We start from the raw sequence: 19,739 nt of genomic DNA on the forward strand, positions 1-19,739 counted from the left end.
GTGATGGGGGAGGAGGCTCCCCACCCCCCACCCCCACATCTCACCTACTAGGCTAGCTGACGGTCCCATCCCAGCCTGAGAACTGGACTCTTGGAACTTGCAAGGACTGGGTGGGCAGCCCACAAGACAGCGATATAAAAAGTAAGAAGAAATGTCAAGGCCAGCTTGGGAACCTAAAAGAAGACTTCCCGGGCCTCCCCACACCTGCGTCATCTCCAGAGGGGCTGAGGGGCACACGGCCACCTGTGCTGTATGTCCTGTAAGACGAGGGTGGAGGTCCCCACTCCCTCTGGCCCAGCACTCCTGAGGCCACTACAAAGCATCCATTGGAGCTTCTTCCCAGCTGCCGTTTTTCATTCCCTCCCACCTTGGTGTCCCTGCTTCGTCCAGGGCCCGAATGCAACTATTTACAGAGCCCTGGGAACTCCTGGCATCTCTCCCTTCCTACGGTGGGTCCAAAGCCCCAGGAGGCCAAATGGTGGGCTGCTTCTCCCTGGAGGGGACCGCGGCGCCCCTCTTGGCTGCCCTACGGCGTTCCTGCAGGCTCCCTCCCCCACCCACCCCTGCTCCCCAGTAACCCTCCTGCGCTGTCTGCGGGAACCTCCCAGGCGCAGCACCCCTAGGGGCGGTAGCACCTGCTCTCCTCCCCTGGTGACGAAGGGTATTTTCTGAGCTCACAGGCCTGACCCTGGATTCACAGGGGCTTGAGTAGAAAAGACTCCCCCACCTTCCACTCCTGGTCCTCTGATGAACCACCCAGAGGGTGGAAGGAGGCAGAAAGGTAACGACAGGAGGGGCAGTGCCAACACCCCACCCCACCCCCACCCTGCCACTGGCCCTGTAAGATCATGCAGCCTTAGCCTTCAACCACATCCAATTTGCCCCTGGCGGGTGGCCTTCCCTCCGAACCCTTGTTCCGCTGCCCACCGGCCGCTGTGCTCTTGGGCTCCTGGTAGGGATTGTCCAGCAGGTAGCGGAACTGGTCGTAGTTCTTCAGCAGGTACTTGGGGGCGTACATGTGCTCGCTGGGGTCGGCCGGCGGGTACTCCTGCTGCGTGCCGTCGAACCAGCCCCCCGTGCGGATCAGGCTCCGGATGTAGTTGAGGTCCCGCTTGTCTTCGTAGTCGCCCCAGCGGGGGAAGTCGCCGTTCTGGGCCGACACCAGCTTGAAGTAGATGCCCTCGGGCGTGAAGCACCAGGAGCAGTGCCAGCCGGCAAAGTGCAGGGGGCTCCCCAGCGACCACTGCACCAGGATGTGGCCCGTGCGGTTCTCATACTGGCGGAAGTTAGGCATGGTGTAGTACTGGCGGCGGCGCAGGCGGATGCCGTCCAGCCCGTACACCGTCTGCAGCATGTCCACCGTGCAGCCCGACACCACCTCCAGGGTGCCCGGCTGCTTCCAGAAGAAGCCGTACAGCGACTTGCGCATGTGGAAGGCGAAGGGCTCCGTCCAGCCGTCGTAGAGCTTGAGGAAGAGCACGCCGTCGCGCGCGGGGATCTCGTCGGCGTCGTCGATGATGAAGACATCGTCCGGCCGTAGGTTGCGCAGCCGCGACACGCCGTCCTGCGTCAGGAAGGTGCGCAGGTAGTCGTCTGCGATCCAGCCGTCCTGCCGCCCGCCCAGCGGGAAGTGGTCCAGGAAGACGTAGAGCACCTTGTGCCGGATGTACTCGAAGGTGCCGTTGGTCAGCATCTCGCGGAACTTGAGCGGCCGCGGCTCCCCGTACGCTGTAAAGTTGGACTCGCACACCACGAAGGCGTCCACCACGTCGCCCAGCTCGTGGAAGCGCACGTCCAGCAGGTCGAACTCATGGTTGATGTTGATGGCGTTGATGACCCGCCGTGGCACCTCCCGGGGCACCAGGCGCTCCTTGGTGGGCAGGTTGGAGTACTGCACCACGGTGGGCACGCCGCAGCTCGGCCCGTGCCAGCCCGGGAGGCACACGCACTCCACCCACTTGCGCCGCGTGCCGCCGCGGCTCCCCGCTCGCTCCCGGGTGCTCAGCAGCTGCCGGCCCGGGCCCGCCTCCACCTTCTCCTCTGGCCGCCCCGATGGGGGCTTCTCCAGCATCTTGGTACCTGGCTTGAAGCAGACGCCCCCGGCTTTGGTACGGACGAAGTACTCGGTGGTGTCCTCAGGCAGCACGAAGTCCATCCGGTGGAGCTCCTCCGTGGCCTTGCTCGGGGACAGCGGCTGGAGCAGGGGTGAGTGGGAATAGAGTGGGGTCCGCAGCAGGTCGGGGCTACCCGGCTCCGGGCTGGCCTGGGGCGTGACCGGGGCATTGTTCCAGAAGAAGCTGGACACCAGGTTAGGGCTGAGAGAGGCTAGTTCGCGGGGGAAGGTGACATAGGACAGGGTCTTAAAGAAGTGCAGGAAGGAGATGAGACACAGGCCGGCCATACAGAACATGAGAAACAGCTTGTAGCGTTTCATCTTCATCCTGCAGGAAACGGGAGAAAGCCCAGCGGTCAGGATCTGCAGACCTGGCAAGGGGAGCCTAAGGCTCTTCTCCTGAGGGAGGGAATGCAACTTTTAGGGAAACTAAAATAGAAAAAGTCGTGTTCAGGCTTCAGAAGCAGGAGAGCCGGCCTCTGACCTGTTTGCACACTGCCTGGATTCCAGGCCTGCCTGAAAGCACAGCAAGTCAGGCAGCACTTTAAATAAGAAAGGGAGTGGGTCTTGGGATTCTTGAGCCCCTGGAGATCTGGCCAACCCCCTGGGGTCTAATGAAATCCTGTGATTCACAAGGTGAAACAAACAGCATTGTAAAAGTTAAAAACAAGAACAAAAAAAGACAACCCAGAGCCACATTTTTGAACACAAACTGTTTATAGTATCAGGTTGTGGCCTGGGATTATAAGCAGGAGCCCCCAAAGCTGCAATTTGGATTAGCACCCATGGGGTGTATGCACCACCCAAAACCCTTCCCATGTGGGATTCCAGATTGCAGGGACCTCCCAGTGATGGTCAAGTCTGGATGTAGGTTGTTGGCCCAGTGTGGTGCTATGTATGTTTTTATATGTCTATTGTTTCTTTCTTCTTTTAATGACTGTATGTTGAAATTAAATTATCTTCTATAAAAAATTAAAATTGTTTACTTGTGTGCAAGAGTGGTTTCAAATGAATCCTTTGAAAAGGTTTACTAAAAGGAAAGTAAAACTTTTGGCAGAACAGCAGCCAGCTCCAGCACCTGGCCCACCCCACCATGACTGTACTGCGCTTTACTCCAGGAACAGAATGCATCCTGGGAGAAGCTCAACCTTGGACCATAAAGCAGGCTAAGCACACAATTTATGCTTTTGAATCATGGTGCTGGAGAAGACTCTTGAGAGTCCCATGGACAGCAAGGAGGTGAAACTAGTCAATCCTAAAGGAAATCAACCCTGAATATTCAATGGAAGAACAGATGCTGAAGCTGAAGCTCCAATCCTTTGGCCACCTGATGTGAAGAGTCGACTCATTGGAAAAGAACCTGATGCTGGGAAAGATTGCAGGCAGGAGGAGAAGGGGATGACAGAGGATAAGATGGTTGGATGGCATCACCAACTTAATGGACATGGGTTTGAGCAAACTCCAGGAAATAGTGAAGGACAAGGGAAGCCTGGGGTGCCCTAGTCCATGAGGTTGCAAAGAGTCAGACATGACTGAGTGACTGAATAACAACTCCTTCATTGCCCCATGCAAGGCATTTGACTGATATCCAGCCATAAATATTATCTGCTTGAGGTGCATCACTGGTTTTATATGCATTTTTTCTGTTCTCAGCTTAATATTTTTTATGATTATTATTCTATTGAACACTCATCCAATCAAGTGGTTTTCCTCAATCAACGATAGGTTAAAGAGATTTCACGTCAGTAGAAATAAATGTACCATTTCCTTTTAAATTTCACATATTCCATACTCATCTGGAATGAATCATTCTCTATGAGGGGTCATGATTATGACCATTCTCTACTTGTTTGCAGTTTATCAATTAGTTTATGGTTGTGCAATGGAGAGCCATATATATTGTTTTTCATAATTAAAAAAAGTTCTGTTTTAGAATATTTGTAGCTTATCAGAAAAGTTGCAAAGATAGTTCAGAGGGTTCCTTCACACCCGTCACCCCATCTCACCAAGTGTGGACACTGACATTGCCGCAGTGTGTGGTCACGACTAAGAAACTGAAAGGCTCACAATTCTCTACACTGGACTCCACGCTTCACTCAGCCACACTCTTCATCTCATGAGCAAGCCTGTGCGGCACCTTTGACTCTCACCACACAGCCCAGGACAGAGGGCACACCGGCCAGGAGGCTACACCCATCTGACCACCCAAGTCAGACCAGTGCCTTCCCGGGTAGCACTGAGTGGGAAAGAATGTGCTTGCCAGCACAGCAGACGTAAGAGACTCAGGTTCGATCCCTGGGTCAGGAAGATTGCCTGGAGAAGGGAATGGCACGCCACGCCAGTGTTCTTGCCTGGAAAATCCCATGGGCAGAGGAGCCTGGAGGGTTATAGTCTATGGGGCTGCAAAGAGCCAGGCATGACTGAGTTCATGACCAGTGCCTTGGCTGGAGTGACCTACGGAGTCAGAGGAGGGGCTCGGACAGAAACTGGTGTTTTCATTTCCCTTCCACAGATCTCCCTGTGTATGTGTGTGTGTTTGGTTGGGGCGGGGCGGGGGAGGGCGCGCACTGTCCTTTCCCTTAAAATGTTCCTTTCTGTGGCCTCTCCCTGCGTCTGGTTCTTCCTCTGGGTCATTTGAGCATCCCTGGTGGCTCAGAGGTTAAAGTGTCTGCCTACAATGTGGGAGACCTGGGTTCGATCACTGGGTTGGGAAGACCCCCTGGAAAAGGAAATGGCAACCCACTCCAGTATTCTTGCCTGGAGAATCCCATGGACAGAGGAGCCTGGTGGGCTGCAGTCCACACGGTCACGAAGAGTCGGACGCGACTGAGCGACTTCACTTCACTTGCTGTACTTTCCCCTTCCTTTCTTAACTTAAGCCAGGCTCCTCACCATTCTGAACCTTGGTTTCTACATCTGTGAAATGGGTACAGAGTTCCTAGTGTACAGCAGGAATTCAACAGCTTTCTACTTCTTTCAAAGCTCAAGGCTGAAAGACTCCAACATAAATGTTCTCTAAACTACATGATCATAAGGCGCACAATCATGAAATGTTTGATCTAGAACAAGCTTTAAGGACCATCTCCTCCCACCCTTTCATGTCGGGGAGGAGGGGCCTCACCTTGGAGCAGTTGAGTTTGCGGATCCTGCTGGCCAGGGCGGTACTTGTGCCCTCAGATGCCCCCCCTCCTCCGGTTTAAATGCAGACACCCTGGAGCCTGGCCTCAGGCGGGGGCTGGACAGCTGACTGCAGGAGGCAGGACAATCAGGGGTGAGGGCCTGACCTCTGCTAAATGTCAACTGCCCTGGGACAGAGGCAGGGGGACTGGTCTCCACTTGCTCTGGGGGAGGTGGAAGGGAGCTCCCGTCCCCACCACGGATTATAGCCCTGCTCTGGCAAAGGTAGACCAGGCCGGCGGGGTGAATGGAGTGGCCAAGGGCTGAGGCCCAGTAGAGGCAGGAGGATGGGAGCTCTTGCTGGGGCGGGACCAGGCACAAGGCGACTCTGCAGACAAGAGATCAGCATGGCAGAGGTCTCCAGAGTGACCCTCCCGAGGGCTTTTAGGACCTGGCAAGGCAGCCCCGATTCTTCTGGCGGATCATTTCTCCCCACTTGGAGCCTGTCTCTATGAGACACCCCAATCCCAGCCCTCCCTGGACTGAACTGGCCGTGAGTGGTGAAGGGCAAGGTTGGGGCCGCCACTCAGAAGAAATCTCCTGGCAGCCGTGAACACAGGCCCCAGGAAGGTAAGAGAAACTCCGGTAAGGGGCCCCCACAGCCCTGCTGAGGTCACACTGACCCAGCTGCCCCTCAGCTCCCTGGTCAGACAAGCTTTTAGGATCTAGTTACCCCTGGCCAGCTGCACCCTTTGGAAAACAGACTCGCCAGGGCCTGGAAGTCCCCGCTCTGAATTGCAGGGGCCTTCAGGGTGAGGCCATGTGATAAGGTCCCAGCCCGGCTTGCCACCAAGAATCACAGAATAGAGTGTGTCTCCCTCGTGGCTTGGGCCGCTGGGAGGCTAACAGACACAGAGGCTGGCCCAGAGCAAGGCAGTCCCTCCCAGGCCAAGTTTTCTGGGACACTGTTACACACAGCTGTCTGGGTTGTTTTTTTCTTTTTTCCTTGAACTTGTTCTTGGCCTGATCTTTTTTTATCTTATCTTCAAGTATTTTCAAATACATTTTATAGACTGAGTGGCCTATAAACAAGAAACCGAATAAATAAATAAGCATGGGCCCTGGGGTCTCATGTAAGTCTTGTCCACCCAGGGAGACTGAGGATTGTGATCACTTTCACAGATGGGGAAACTGAGTCAGAAAGATGGCAAGACTCTCCCCAAAGGATATTAGGAAGGCGACCAAATCAGGACCTCAAGGTAAGTTCGGTTTCCGAACCAGCCTCTGCCTCCTTACATCTGAGACCACAGCCCTCCTTGGTGCTGCTGGCCTGGCTGGGGGCTAAAGCCATGGAACCAAACTAGACCCCTGCTTCAGCATCTCTGCCTCCATTATAAAGCTTCATCTAGAACCACCAGATGTACCTACAAAGCTGATGGTCAAGTCCCGAGCACATGACATGCACGTCCTCACCGGATCCCCCACCATGTAGCAGGTACCACTGTCTTTCCCATTTTACAGATGAGGAGACCGAGGCCAGAGAGATGGTATAACTTAGTGACACACAATTAGTAAGGGTCGGACTCGATCCTGTGGGGTCAGTAGTGGGATTTCATCCAGTGGTAAAGCTGTCCTGGGTCCCTTCCACCTGCCAAGTTCAGCCCAAGTGGGGTGAAACCCAAGTTGGGTGATAAGGGTCCCATGGAGAGTCCACCAGTGACCAGTGAAGACAGTCCGTGGATGGAACAGCCACCACCGCATCTGACCCACGTGACCCCCTGCAGGGTGTCACCCAACCCGTCTCCTCCATTTACTCAGTAACTACTTATTAAGAGCCCACTGAGTGCCAGCCACTGCACTGGCCCTGGGGGCATAGCAGATGAGGACCACAAGAGCCCCCAGCTCATGAGCTGGTGCAGGGTGAGCGGGGCATGGGGCTGTGGCAACTAGAATGAGCCAAATCCTACGGTACGTTAGAAAGACGTGGTCTGGAGAAAAATAAAACGATAAAGACTAGGAGTGGGCAGGTTTGCAGGTAATCAGGTGGCCAAGGTGGGCCTTAAGAGTGAGTCCAAAAGACAAGGGAGGAGGGGCGGCGGAACGGAAGTGCTGGAGTGCGGCTTTCAGGGAGGATGCTAAGCGTTCAGGCTCAGCTGGGCTGCTCTGCTGAGAACAGACGGTCCCTGAAGAAAAGAGCAGGGAGAGTGGCAAGGAGGCCGCAGCACTGTCTGGGCAAGGGGCGGGGTGCAGGCAGCAGTCAGACCTGGCGTGAAGTGTGAGTGACGAGTCACACTCAGTGGCTCCAGGACCTGCAGAATGGACCAGCCTTTGACTGGGGCGGAAGTCATCCGTTAACCGCCTCCATGGAGATGGAAAATGGCAGAGCTGGGCTGGAGGCAGCTCTTGTCTCTGCAGGGTCCTCTCTAAGTGCCTTGCCCACTTCAGTCACCGAATCAGAGAGACCAATCTGCAGCCCCACCCCGTCCCTTCTTCCCAGGGCTGAGCCCATCTCCCCATCTGTCTGTCTCATCTCTGGGCACGAGCCCCTGGGGGCAGGGCGCCATCAGGGAGCGAGCTTCAACCAGAGCCGCCAACTGTGTGCACAGAGCCTAGAGCCAGACAGCCCAGCTCAACCCTCTGGCTCTGCCATTTCCTATCTGCGTGGCTTTGGCGGGTGAAAGTAACTTTCCTCCTTTGGCTCATCTAGAAAATGAGGGTTCAATAATAACCCATGTGAAGCTCCTAGCAGAGTAAGAACCCAATAAGCATTAGCTCTTCTTACCGCTACTGTTATTCCCCCACCTGGAAGCAGAGTAGGGAGAGCCTTCAGCTGGGGGGAGGGGGTAGCATGTGCACAGGCTCAACCAGAGCTGAGCCCCTGGCAGGGCCTGGGGCCTGGTGGGTGCTTTCTTATTTACCAGCAGCAAGGAGTCGAGTCAGGGGCTCAACTGGAGCCTGGTCAGAACCTGAGTCTGACGGGAGATGGGCTAAGAAACAGTGCCCTGCTTTCCTGGGCTCCACTGGGGCTCCCCAGAAAGGAGGGAAGAACTATGAGACTCTGGAAGCCTCCCTAAAAGACCCCCCGCCACACACACACACACAAACACACCTACTCACTCACTCTGTAGGCTGCACCAGCCTCAGAGCCCTGGGTCTCCTGCAGGAAGGTGATGCGAATGGACCGGGTGCTTCCTGACAGTCAGATAATCATGGCCACAGGAAGCTGACCCAGACCCAGGATGCTGGCAGTACCAGCCCACCCTGGGCCTCCTCTTTCTGTACTGACTCACAGCCATGGCCATGCTCGGAAGGTTCCAGCTGGGCAGACTGTCTTTGTACCCTGCCTCTTCCTGCTCCTCCCTCCGTCTTGTGATCTCTTCCCCAGGCCTCTGCTTGATAAGCTTATGAGGTGAGAGAAGGAAGGTGAGCCCAAAGCCCACGACCCAGTCACGGCCTTGGGGTCTGGGCTCAGGCTGCGTCCAGTGGGGGCTGCCGGCCAGAGAGAAGACAGGTGCTCCCTGAAGGCCACAGGCTGTGACTCGTGTGCCAGTCAGGCGGGCAGCAGCCTCCCGGGTGTGGATGCACCCTGACAGCTGTCACCTGGTGACCAGGCTCCTGTGGCGCTCTCCATGGTCCTGAGCTCACATGCGCTGACCAGGGTCCTAGCTCGGCCCTTAGCCGGCCTCACCCTGGGCCCTGCCAGCCTCTGCTGAGGTCTTGCAGCTTCTGTCCTAACGGCCATGTCCCCTGTTCACCACCCTCTGGCCCCCTTCTCCGTCTGCCTCGCGACACCTTGCTGACAGCGGTGATCCCTGGTGTCCTCAGCTCGGGAGCAGCCACAGGGCACCCAACTCCTCCGGCTGACAGAAGGGGCCACCAGTGAACAGGTCTGACACCTAGGAGGTGCTCAGGGCACTCTTAGAATATCCATGGGGGAAATCTCAGAGGTTGCAGAGCCCACCCTCTGTCTCCACTCCTAGCAGGAATCTACAGCCCCCAACCCAAGAGTACCTTCAGATGGACTCTCACCAGCTCCCATGAGCTTCAGCGGGCATCTTGACTGAGCCGAAGTCTGCCTTGCACCCCATCCCAGTTCCGCTCTACGGTACCCAAGAGCTCTGTCTAGCTCCGTGTGCCAGGCTTTGCTCCTGGCCAGCTTTGTTAAATGACTGGGCCGATTTGGGACGGGGGGGGGCTCCTTACTGACTGGCACCCATCACCCTGCAATGCACTCTCAGTGACTTATCTGGCTTTCCGAACCAAACCTCTTGCCCCAGGCCAGTGCCCCTCCCGAGTGTCCATATGGCCTCTGCTTGTCCAATTCTGAGTACCGCCCATTCCGGGCCATTTGGGCTGCTAGAAATTCTTCTATTGGCCTCAATCAGCTTCCCTGGAGCTTCTGCCCCCACTTCCGGGTTCTTCCTTGCGACTCAGCAGAGGAAACCAGTGTCTCAGGGACCAGAAGACAGCAACCACCTCCCACGGAGTCTGGAACTAAATAAGGGTCTTTCCGACGTGAGGTTCCCCAATCCCACATGCGGAAGAGACGGGGTGAGGAGGTGGCTACGGAACATGACGGATCCCATAGCTCTGGCAAGGTGGGAGAAACAGCTGATGCTGAGTCATCTCTCGTTTTATTCATTCCTTTGGTTCATATCCATCAGGCCAGCTCCACAAGAAACAAGCCTACACCTGGGGTCACTCGACAGCCAGCGCGTGACCCAGGCTGCTGGTGGACGTTTACCAAGAACCTGCTATGCGCCAGGCGCTGCCGATGCAAGGGCTGGAGAAAAAAAATCAGGGGCAGATGCCTGGGGCAGACCCTGAAGGAAGGTACGTGTGTCTCCATTTCGCAAATGAGGAAATATGGGGCTTCAAGAGGTTAAGCTACTCACTCCGCTACCCAGGGCTTGTGGGAATGAAGATGAGATGGAAAACTGAGGCTCCCTGAGCATCCTGCACCTGCCAACAGGTAGACCTGGAGTGGGGCTGCAGATTTGGGAGTCTGCCCGGGCTGGACAAGAATGGCTGAGGGTGGGTCGGGTGTACCATGACCCTCAGTCCCCAGGAATTCTGCTCCCCTGGCATCCCCTGGAGAGAGCGAATCGGCCCAAGGGAAGGACTCCATCTGCCCAGGTGACTGGAATGTCCTGGTAAAACCTGTTTAACCAGGGGGTGGGGTTGGGGCACAGCTACCACCCTCCCCATCCACAGATAAGGGACCCAAGCGGCCAGGCAGAGCCACACCGGGAGCCAGTTCTTGGACCAGCCAGATGGGGCACTGAGGCCACTTCCCTGGGCACTTCCGCTTTCTCTGCTGGCTCGGCTCCAGGGGGCCGGCCTGGATTAAGAACTATGGAATGACTGGTGGCTCAGATGGTGAAGAATCTGCCTGCAATGCGGGAGACCTGGGTTCCATCCCTGGGTCGAGAAGATCCCCTGGAGAAGGGAATGGCTACCAACTCCAGTATTCTTGCCTGGAGAATCCTATGGACAGAGGACTCCATGCGATTGCAAAGAGTCAAACACGTTAGTCTGAGCGACTAACACTAACTGCTAAATACTAGGTGACTGAGGGAGAGAGCGGAGGAGGCATGCTGCTCTGAGGGGAGCCCAGACATGCCAGGACCAAAAGGGGGCTGAAGGCAGGGCCTGGGGAAGGTCTGGGAAGGTGGAAGAGCGGGAGCGGAGCCGTGAGGGACCAGCCAGTGCCCGTGGTCTGTGCCAGGCGGGGACACAGACTGACCCAAGCCTGGCAGTGGGGGGGGGGGTGGGGAGTGGCCAGGCCTGGATCTGCACAGAGGCCTCCTGAGACAGCATCCAGACCCTGCAGCCAGATGGCAGGGCTTCGCCACTTCCCTGGGCCTCAGCTTCCTCACCAGTGAAATGGGGTGATGATGTGGCTGTCACGGGGCAGTGGTGAGGGGTCTGCATGTCTGAAGTGCCTGGACCAGGAGGTATGTGTGAGACAACAGCTGGTGAGGGGCACGTGGGGAACGTCTGTCACGGGAGGAGGGAGACCACTGAGGCCTCTGAGGTGGCAGTGGGGACTCTGGGGTGGCTCTGGGGATGAGGAGAGGGGCTGGACGCACAGACCTACAAACATGCCAAAGAAAGGGCTCTGTGGGCACTGAGAACAGGTGTTCCCAGAGCAAGGCGCCCCCAAGGTGCCCCAGCCCTGACCCTAGCTGCCCCTGGACATGACCAGGGGCCACTGAGCCAGGGCAGTCCAGTCTCCTCCAGCCCCTGCTTTGGGTCTGTCACCCTTGGCGGCAACAGGCGTTGTCCCCTGCCTCGCCCACCTCTGTCCCCACACTGTTCTCTAAGTCAGGTGGGCCTGCGTTCCCCACACCCAGCCCAGGACCCAGACAGACAGACATTCAGCGAGTGTTTGGGGCAAGCCAGAGGGAAAAGCTTTGGCCAGTACTTTGGCCACCTGATGCAAAGAGCCGACTCACTGGGAAAGACCCTGATGCTGGGAAACACAGAGGTGAGAGGTGGCAGAGGATGAGATGGTTTGATGGCATCACTGACTCCAGGGACATGAGTTTGAGCATGTTCTGGGAGACAGTGAAGGAAGGGAAGCCTGGCACGCTGCAGTCGGTGGGGTCACAAAGAGTCAGACAAGACTGAGCGACTGAATAACAACAACAACAGAGGGAGGCGCACTAGGGTGGAATTTCAGGCACAAGGATCTGGCTGCATCTGTTCCCTTCAGCAGAGGTGCAGGGGCAGGGTGGAGGGAAGGCACCCAGGGGCTGTGAAAGGGCCTTGGGAGATGTACGGACCACCATCAGGCCACTGGTGCTTCTGCCTGCCCTGAGGTGGGTGGAGAGAGCAGACTGGCTCCTGGCAATAGAGCTAGGGGTACAGTAGGCAGCCAGGTGTGGGGAGGAGGTCCTCATAGAGCTCAGTCCAGTGGAGGGACAGAGGACAAATGAGAAAACCGACCAACGGAGGGTGCCAGGTGTCAGGGAGGGCCTCCCAAGGAGAGGACCCTTCAGCAGAGACCCAAGGTTGAGAAGGAGCCACTGCACAGAGTGGGGACAGCGGCCCAGGCCCTGGGCCAAGGGCTCAGAAGCCAGTATGTCGGGAACCCCAGCGCAGGGGCAGCAAAGCAGGGGCCCCTAGCCTGGGGAGGGGTGTGGGGCCTTGAGGGCTGGCACGGACATGCCCCACACTCGGGGGTGGCTAGGGCAGAAGCCTGGGCACCGCATCTTGGTCAGCACCCTCTTGGATCAGCAGTCCCAAGGCAGCTGTGCAAAACTTTCAGCCTAAAATAGAACCAGAGGAGGGCTTCGCGGGCTTAAGTGGTTAAGACTCCGTGCTCCCAAGGCAGGAGTCATGGGTTTGATCCCTAGTCGGGGAACTAAGATCCCGCATGCCACGTGGCCAAGACTAAATAAATAAAATAGAACCAGAGGAGATACAAAGTGGAGTTTCTCACACATGTACCCTCAGGGAGACTAAACTTAAGGACTAGGAGACCTGAATTCCTATAAATGCTGGATTTATAGAAAACTGATAGTGTTGATCAGAGGTAGCCTCCCATCAACCTTGGAAAGTTCTGCCAGAAACCACCCAGCTGGGAGGAAGTGGAGCCCCATACACCACCTCTGCGACTCCTCACTCAGGATTTCCAGGACAAAGGCTAGGCTGCCGCATTGAGCCTGACCCTGGGAGGGGCCTCTGGCAGGAGCCTGTGGGCCTGAGTCTGTGGGTCACAGTCCTCCCTGGCTCTGGCATGTGCCCGGACCAGCCACCAGAGCCCCGTGCCCAGGACAGCTGCACCCTCCCAAACCCCCTTGGATGGCAGCTTCCCTCCCCTTCCCCCTGTAACGATGTGAGTCCTCCCACCCCAACCTGAGATGCTCTGCAAGGTTGGCCTGCATTGACTTCAAACTGCATTTCAGGGACTTCCCTGGTGGTCCAGTGGCTAAGACTCTGCACTCCCAATGCAGGGAGCCCGGGTTCGATCCCTGGTCAGGGAACTAGACCCCACATGTCGCAACTAAGAGTTTGCATGCCACAACTAAAGATCCCTCGTGCCGCAACTAAGACCCAGTACAGCCAAATAATAAATAAAAATAAAATTTAAAAAAAAAACACACATTTCACAAAACTCAGGGTTCCCTGAGAAAGGCTGAGGGAGCCCCAGGGCCCTTTCTCCAATGGGAACAGATCACCCTGAACAGGGTCTCATGTTGCAGTCTCCAGTAGCTTGAAGGGGGTCTGGTGCTCCAAAAAGTTGGGGAACCTCTGAGGCCAGGCCTGGACTTCAGGAGCTCTGGGGGCCTGAAACCTCTCAGAAGACCTGACTCTTGCTGCCCCCTGCCCACACCCTCTCTCTCATCAGTTTTTATCCCCACCTTCCCCATCATCTTCTCCCTGGTCCTACTGGCCCAGAGCTCAGACAGTGAGGGTACCACACAACTGCACCCCCACTGGGGGGTTTCCATTTGCTTGCTGTTTGCCAGCTGGGCCTGACCATATGGCCTGGGGACCCCCGGACTCCTGTGCCCAGAGCCATCGCCACCAGCCTGTTGCCAATATGGGCGGAAGCAGCGGGCCCACCTGAGGCCTATCCCAGAACCGCCCTCTGGCAGGGACACTAAGGACTTCTGCTCCAATGTGATCCTTTCATTAGCCGCCAGTGCCATCACAGGTGAGGAAAGAGGTTCAGGGTCAGGGTGCCCAGCCTGACCCACCCTCTAAGTGGCGGCAGAGTGTCCGACCTGGACCTGGGGCTTCCCACTCCCCGCCACCCTCCCCTGCCTTGCCCTCTGCCTGGCCCCTCCCTGGAGCCCCCAGGCCCACCCTCCCCTCACCTGACCCGGTACCTGCCTTGGACCCCAGGGTGGCAAGCCACAGGTGAGGCAGTGTCCCGTCCCAGTGGCTGCAAGGCGCTGCCCGACCCAGCGCCCAGCCCACATGGCGGGAAGGCAGCTGCTTCCTCCCTGAGGGTGGTTCCCTACCCCCAAGGCCAAGCACAGGCCGCAGGTAGGTGGCTACGTGATGAGCCTGCCTTGGCCTGGCCTGGCGCCAGCTCTGCCCTTCACAGGGCCTGGCTTCCCGGCTCCGCCTCCTCCCACTTGTCCGGGCCTCAGTCTCCTCATCTACTGAGGTGCAAACAGATAACCAGGTGGCGGGGCAGGGCAAGGCAGCCCCACCCTGCCGGAGCCGCTCCCCAGAGCCAGGAGCCGAGGAAGTGGAGGACCTGGGGTTTCCATCTCGCAGGTGAGGGGCCTGCTGGTACCCTGCACTCAGGAAACTGCAAGCCCAGCTCCTCTGGGGCCTCGCCCTGCTTCCTCTCTGAGTAGAAGCTCACTGTGAATCCTGCCCTGATTCCCAGGACTGACTCAATGGACATGAGTCTGAGTAAACTCCGGGAGTGGGTGATGGACAGGGAGGCCTGGCGTGCTGCAGTCTATGGGGTCGCAGAGAGTCGGACACGACTGAGCGACTGAACTGATACTGCCCTGACTCCCAGGAGCTGCTGGGCGTGTCCAGTGGGACGCGGATGGGACACGGAGGAGGTACATGCAGGAGAGCTAGGAAGCAGGCTTGCTCCACTGGAGGCAGCCGGTGTCCCAGACGAAGTGCGGACCAGGGTCTGGATCCGACTCTGCCCCTCAGAGGACCTGGGCCGTTCACCTGGACAGGGCCCAGAGCTCCGCCCTGGGGTAGGAGCAGGCAGGGGTGAGGGGCCTCGCTGCGGGTGGCCTCGGATCAGAAATCAGGGAGCTACTCTACTGCCTGGCTCCATGTCCAAGTCCACACTGGCCAGGGCCTTCGTTCTCTGTTAGGAACGGGCCTCTCCAGGGTCCTCCAGAGAGGCTCAAGACATGAAGCAGGCCCTGGCTCCGGAGAAGCGTGGCCGGCAGAGCTGCCAGGGTTGGTGCTGCTAGAGGTAGGATGCGTTAGAAGTCTTTCAACGCACCACCCCCCACCCCAGGACTCCCTTCTCCCCCTCCATACACCCCGAGCTTAGGCTTCATCTCTCAGCAGGGAGTCGGGGGGCCTCGACCCCCGCCTGCCCAGGAGCCCCATCTGCCTGAGGGAACCGCCCTGTCGCTCTGTCTGTCTGCCCCACAGAACCACTATGCCCCAGCGTCCCTCTCTGTCACGCAGGATTGGCCCCACCCGGTCGGGTGGCTGAAGGCCTGAGCCAGAGGACAGCCCCACGTGGGGGGCCGGCCAAGGGCTCCGGGGCCGGATTCTCTCTGCAGAGACAGACGGGCTGGGAGAGGCAGGTGCCATGTGGTGCTGGAAGGGGGAGGAAGGCGGGAGGAGGCCAGGGTCCAGCCAGCGTGGGGCCAAGGCAGAGGGGAGCGGAGCGCAGGCCTGCAATAATGACTCAGGCGGGCTATTAATCGTTAATAGAGCTTCTGATTGAAGGATGGAGAAGAACCAGCTCCTTCCAGTATAGGACAGGAACACGCCGCCCGGCCTTCACGCAGTGTGGCCAGAAGCCCACTTCATGCAGGCCTATTGCTCACATCTTTATCAGTTCAGTTCAGTCGCTCAGTCGTGTCCGACTCTTTGCGACCCCATGGACTGCAGCATGCCAAGCCTCCCTGTCCATCACCAACTCCCAGAGTCTACCCGTATCTTTATGGAGCCCACCAAGGCCAGTGGGGAGGAGACTACCCCAGAGACCCCTGCATCTCGGGCCTGCAGCTCTCGGCCCACCTCCCAGCCACTCGTCCTTCCAGACCCAAATGACCCACCCTGGTCCGTCTGGACAAGAGGGTGACCAGAGCAGATGGCCCTGCCCTGCCTCAGTGTCCATGTCTGCGAAACAGAGATTAGGCTCACAGCGAGGAGAAGCAAGGCCAGTCAGACCGGGGCTGAGCACCTTCTGCCTCTATGAGAGCGGGAACTCATTTCCAGGCCCAGCACAGTAGGAGATGCCCCTAGCCCCATCTCTCAGGAGCCCCATCTCTCAGGAGGAGGGCAGGGCACTGCGATTCAGGCAGCAGCTGCCGAGATCCAGAATCCAGAGGCACTGTTCTCAAATCCGGCCCCCGTGCCTTCGCACTCCTGTGCGATCCTGGGCAGGTCACTTAATATCCCTGAACCTCAGAGTCCCCCATCTGCGATGTGGGACCACCCCAGCCCCTTACCCCAGGAGGATTAAATAGGATGACACCCAGAGAGAGACCAGTCCGCCAAGCTTCCAGGCTGGGGTCAATGCCCGCTCTCCACATGCCCTCCGTGTGCCTGGATGGCCTGGCAGGGATGCTGGTAGGCCAGTTGGCACTTCCCTCCAAAAGGCCCCTCCTCCTCTTCCTCCTCACTGGTCTCCCTCTTGTCTATATCTTTTTCAGTCTTGAAATTTTTTTTTTTTTTTTTTTGCCACCTCTGGGCATGTGGGATCTTAGTTTCCCAGCCAGGGATTGAACCCATGCCCTCCTGCAGTGAAAACGCAGAGTCCTAACCACTGGACTGCCAGGGAAGTCCCCTCTCTTGAAATTCTCGATTTTTGAACAAAGGGCCCTACACTTTCCTTTGGCATTGAGCCCCACCAGTTCTGTCACTGCAAAGGCCCCATCGAGCCACATCTCCCTGCTCTGAACCCTCATCGCACTCAGAATAAAATCCCAACTCCTTTCTGTACCCACAGGCCCTGGCCATCTGGTCCCTGCATCTTTGCTGACCTCATGTCCCTCGTCCACGTGACTCCAGCCACAGTCACTGCCTCTCGTCCCTTCCACACCCCAGGTTCACCTGTCTCAGGGTCCTCACCCTGGCTGTTCCCTCTGCCTGGAATGCCCTTCCCTCGGATCTCCACATGCCGGCTGCCGCTTAGAGGGGCCTTCCTGACCAACCCGCTAAAGCCAGCTAAAGCAGTGGTCCCCTCCCCGGTCACGGGCTCCGCAACACTCCACTGCGGAAGCCGTCTGTCTCCTTGTTTGTGTGTTAGTGGTCTGTCTCTCCCACCCACACCCTGCTCCCTTGGAATGTCAACAACAGGAGAGCAGGGTCACCACGGGCCAGTCTCCGGTCCCTGCTGCTCCCCACTCCCTAAGGGAAAGCCCACCCCGGAGCAGGAGCTTCACAAACAGCTGCTGAGTGAGTACGGAACCCGGATGGGAAGTGGTGCTAGACTCCACGCCTAGCAGGATGCTCTGTGCTGCGCTGAGAAAGCCCCCTGCCCCCTCCCCGCTGAGATCAGCGCCATCCTTCCCAGGCAGGCAGCCCCGGCAGTGCCAGCCCCTCCCGCTCAGGCTCGCCCATCCTCCAGGGACAATGTACAAAGGGCCACTTCAGCTCCATCTCCAGCCCAGAAGGCCTGAGAGTGGGGGAAGGGAGGGGAGGAGAGCAGAGGGGAGGAGAGGGGAGGGAAGAGGAGGGGAGGGGAGGGTCCGCCCCACCCCTTCTCTGTCCTCACGGTGCTTTCTCTTGCTCAGGCTGGGTGGGCGATCAAGTCAAGCTGCAGCTGGAGGAACTTTGTCCCGGGCGTTGCACCCTGGGAGGTCGGGGTGGGAGCGTGCCTGTGCTGTGGGGGTGGTGGGGCGAGAGGGTGCCCATGCCCAGGGTGGTGGGGTGCCCAGGCACAGGACAGAGGCAGAGGTTGGTCCCCGTGTTCCTAGGCAGTGGGAGTGGAAGGTCTCCCACGGGCACCTCCCCATGTGTACGGGGGGTAGGGTGCACCCGTGTACGCGGGAGGCCTGAGCACCGGCTGGGCTGAGGGACACAGATGGGCAGACTCCACAGGATCCCTGACGGGCCACAGGGAGGGCAGGGTTTTACAGTCAGTTCCCATCATGCCTGCGTGCCACCCTCGGCCGCAAGAGAGGGCGCAAAGAACTCGCTCCAATGGTTGTTCTAACAACCTGAGCCGATGACCTGTGACCTGAGCCTGGCACCCAGGACAGGGGGACAACTGCGGCCATTACCAACTTGCCTCCTTCTGTGCCCCACCGGTGATGTGAGCTGCCACCCGGGAGCCCATGCCAGGACCCCAGGAGCCACCCTAAAGCCTCCCTCTCACTGACCCTACACACCTGTCACCAAGGCAGGTCTATTCCGTGTGCCCTGAAACCTCTCAAGCCCCACCCTTCACCCTGTGCCCTGTCCCCCGCTGGCTGTGTCACCGCCAGTGCTCACCTGGACAACAGCTGTGGCCTTCCTCGGGGGCTCCCAGCCAGGTGCCCTGGAGCCAGGCAGGAGCCACATCTGACGCTGCCCCTCCCAGCCTGGCCCTCAGGATAAAGTCCAGATCTCTCAGGAGGCTCCAAGTTTCTCTGTAATCTTACACTCCCCGGCCCCACGCCGGGCTCAGGAGGGTTCAGCAGAACTGGACTTGACTTCCTCCAGGCCTCTCTGACCCTGGCCTGGCCCCCCACCCCCCAATACCCCGGGGTCCCTAGCTCCAGCCCAGCACCTGCCACAGAGGCTTGGAGAATGAATGAAAGACACCCCCCCCCCAGTCTCCTCAAATCCACACACTACTTTTCAGTCAGTGCTGCTGGGCTCTCAGGCCTGGTCGGGGGCTTGGAAAGGTGGCTGCGAGTCCTAGCTCTGCCTGCCACGTGACCTCCGGCTCAGGACGCCCCAGTGAAGAGGCTCATCTGCGTGCATCCTAAGGGTCCCCTCCAATGGGCTGGTGGTAAAGGGGGACACAGGGCACGACTCCATCCTCAGGGCGCTCTGGGCAACGTGCCGCCTGATGGCCGCGAGGAGGGGCGGGAAGGTGGAAAGTGAAGCAGCCGCACGTTAGGATCCTCCCCACCAGGGCTCACCACGTAGGTGCTCAGTGCACAGATCCAGGTCTGGCACAGAGTAGGTGCTCAAGCAGCTGCTGCTGAGGGAGGAAATGGGCTTGAGCCTAGCTCTGCCAGCCCAAGCTCTGCGACCCCAAGCAAAACTCCCACTCTCTCCAGGCTTGTCGGCAGCCTGAAAGGGAGGCTGGTAACGCTGCCTGCAGGCTCCCAGGAGGGTTTGGGGGCTGCACCTGGCCAGCGGCGGGAACCTGAGCAGCATAATTAACCTCCTGCTGGGCGCAGTCCTGAGCAGGTACACAGCTGGTTGGCTCTGCAGCTCTGGGCACCTGGTGAGCCTCCTCGAGGCTGAACAATGAGCCTTTTCTCTTTTCCCTCCCTGATTCTTCTGTCTGACCCACATCCCTGGGTCAGGACCTGACTGTCCCCACCAGGCGCTCTCCATAATCCCTCACCACTGGAGAGGATATCACACAGGGCTGCTGGCACTGGGCCCCTGCTCCTTAATTTCATGGGTGCTACCAATCTGTTCCCGCCATTAATGACGTAGTCCTTCCTACCCGCTGGACCCACAGAGCATTCTGGAACACGCCGGCAGGTGCTCAGATTTCCCGCTGACCACAGGGCAGGAGACAGGGGATGAAACAGTAGCGACAGAAACATCAGCACAGGTGAGAAGGGGCCAGGTGGCTGGGGTCCAGGCCTCGGCAATCCACTAACCTCCCAGGAGACCCTGGGCACCAAGAGCAGCATCCCCTTCCCAGGCAGTGTGCTTCGTCCTA

The 19,739-nt window shown here is 58.3% G+C and overlaps 1 protein-coding gene and 1 non-coding gene across 5 annotated transcripts in view; one reads left to right on the forward strand and one right to left on the reverse strand.

The window, feature by feature from the left end:
* Positions 1-689: 689 nt before the first annotated feature.
* Positions 690-19,739, reverse strand: part of MGAT3 (beta-1,4-mannosyl-glycoprotein 4-beta-N-acetylglucosaminyltransferase) — a 35,501-nt gene continuing 16,451 nt past the window's right edge. For 3 of the 4 annotated variants that reach the window (XM_006071293.3, XM_044940844.1, XM_025282831.3), the window contains exon 2: positions 690-2,441. In XM_006071293.3, the coding sequence (XP_006071355.1) occupies positions 857-2,440 (1,584 nt within the window). In that variant the 5' untranslated portion in view covers position 2,441 and the 3' untranslated portion in view covers positions 690-856. Of the gene's footprint in view, positions 2,442-18,343; positions 19,541-19,739 lie in introns of those variants that run through there. The other variant, XM_006071292.4, reaches the window with a different exon arrangement.
* Positions 13,149-13,221, forward strand: TRNAG-CCC. Its single transcript has one exon. It is a non-coding gene; the product is annotated as a tRNA-Gly (tRNA).

Source organism: Bubalus bubalis, chromosome 4 (assembly GCF_019923935.1).
Source record: "Bubalus bubalis isolate 160015118507 breed Murrah chromosome 4, NDDB_SH_1, whole genome shotgun sequence".
Lineage (NCBI taxonomy): Eukaryota > Metazoa > Chordata > Mammalia > Artiodactyla > Bovidae > Bubalus > Bubalus bubalis.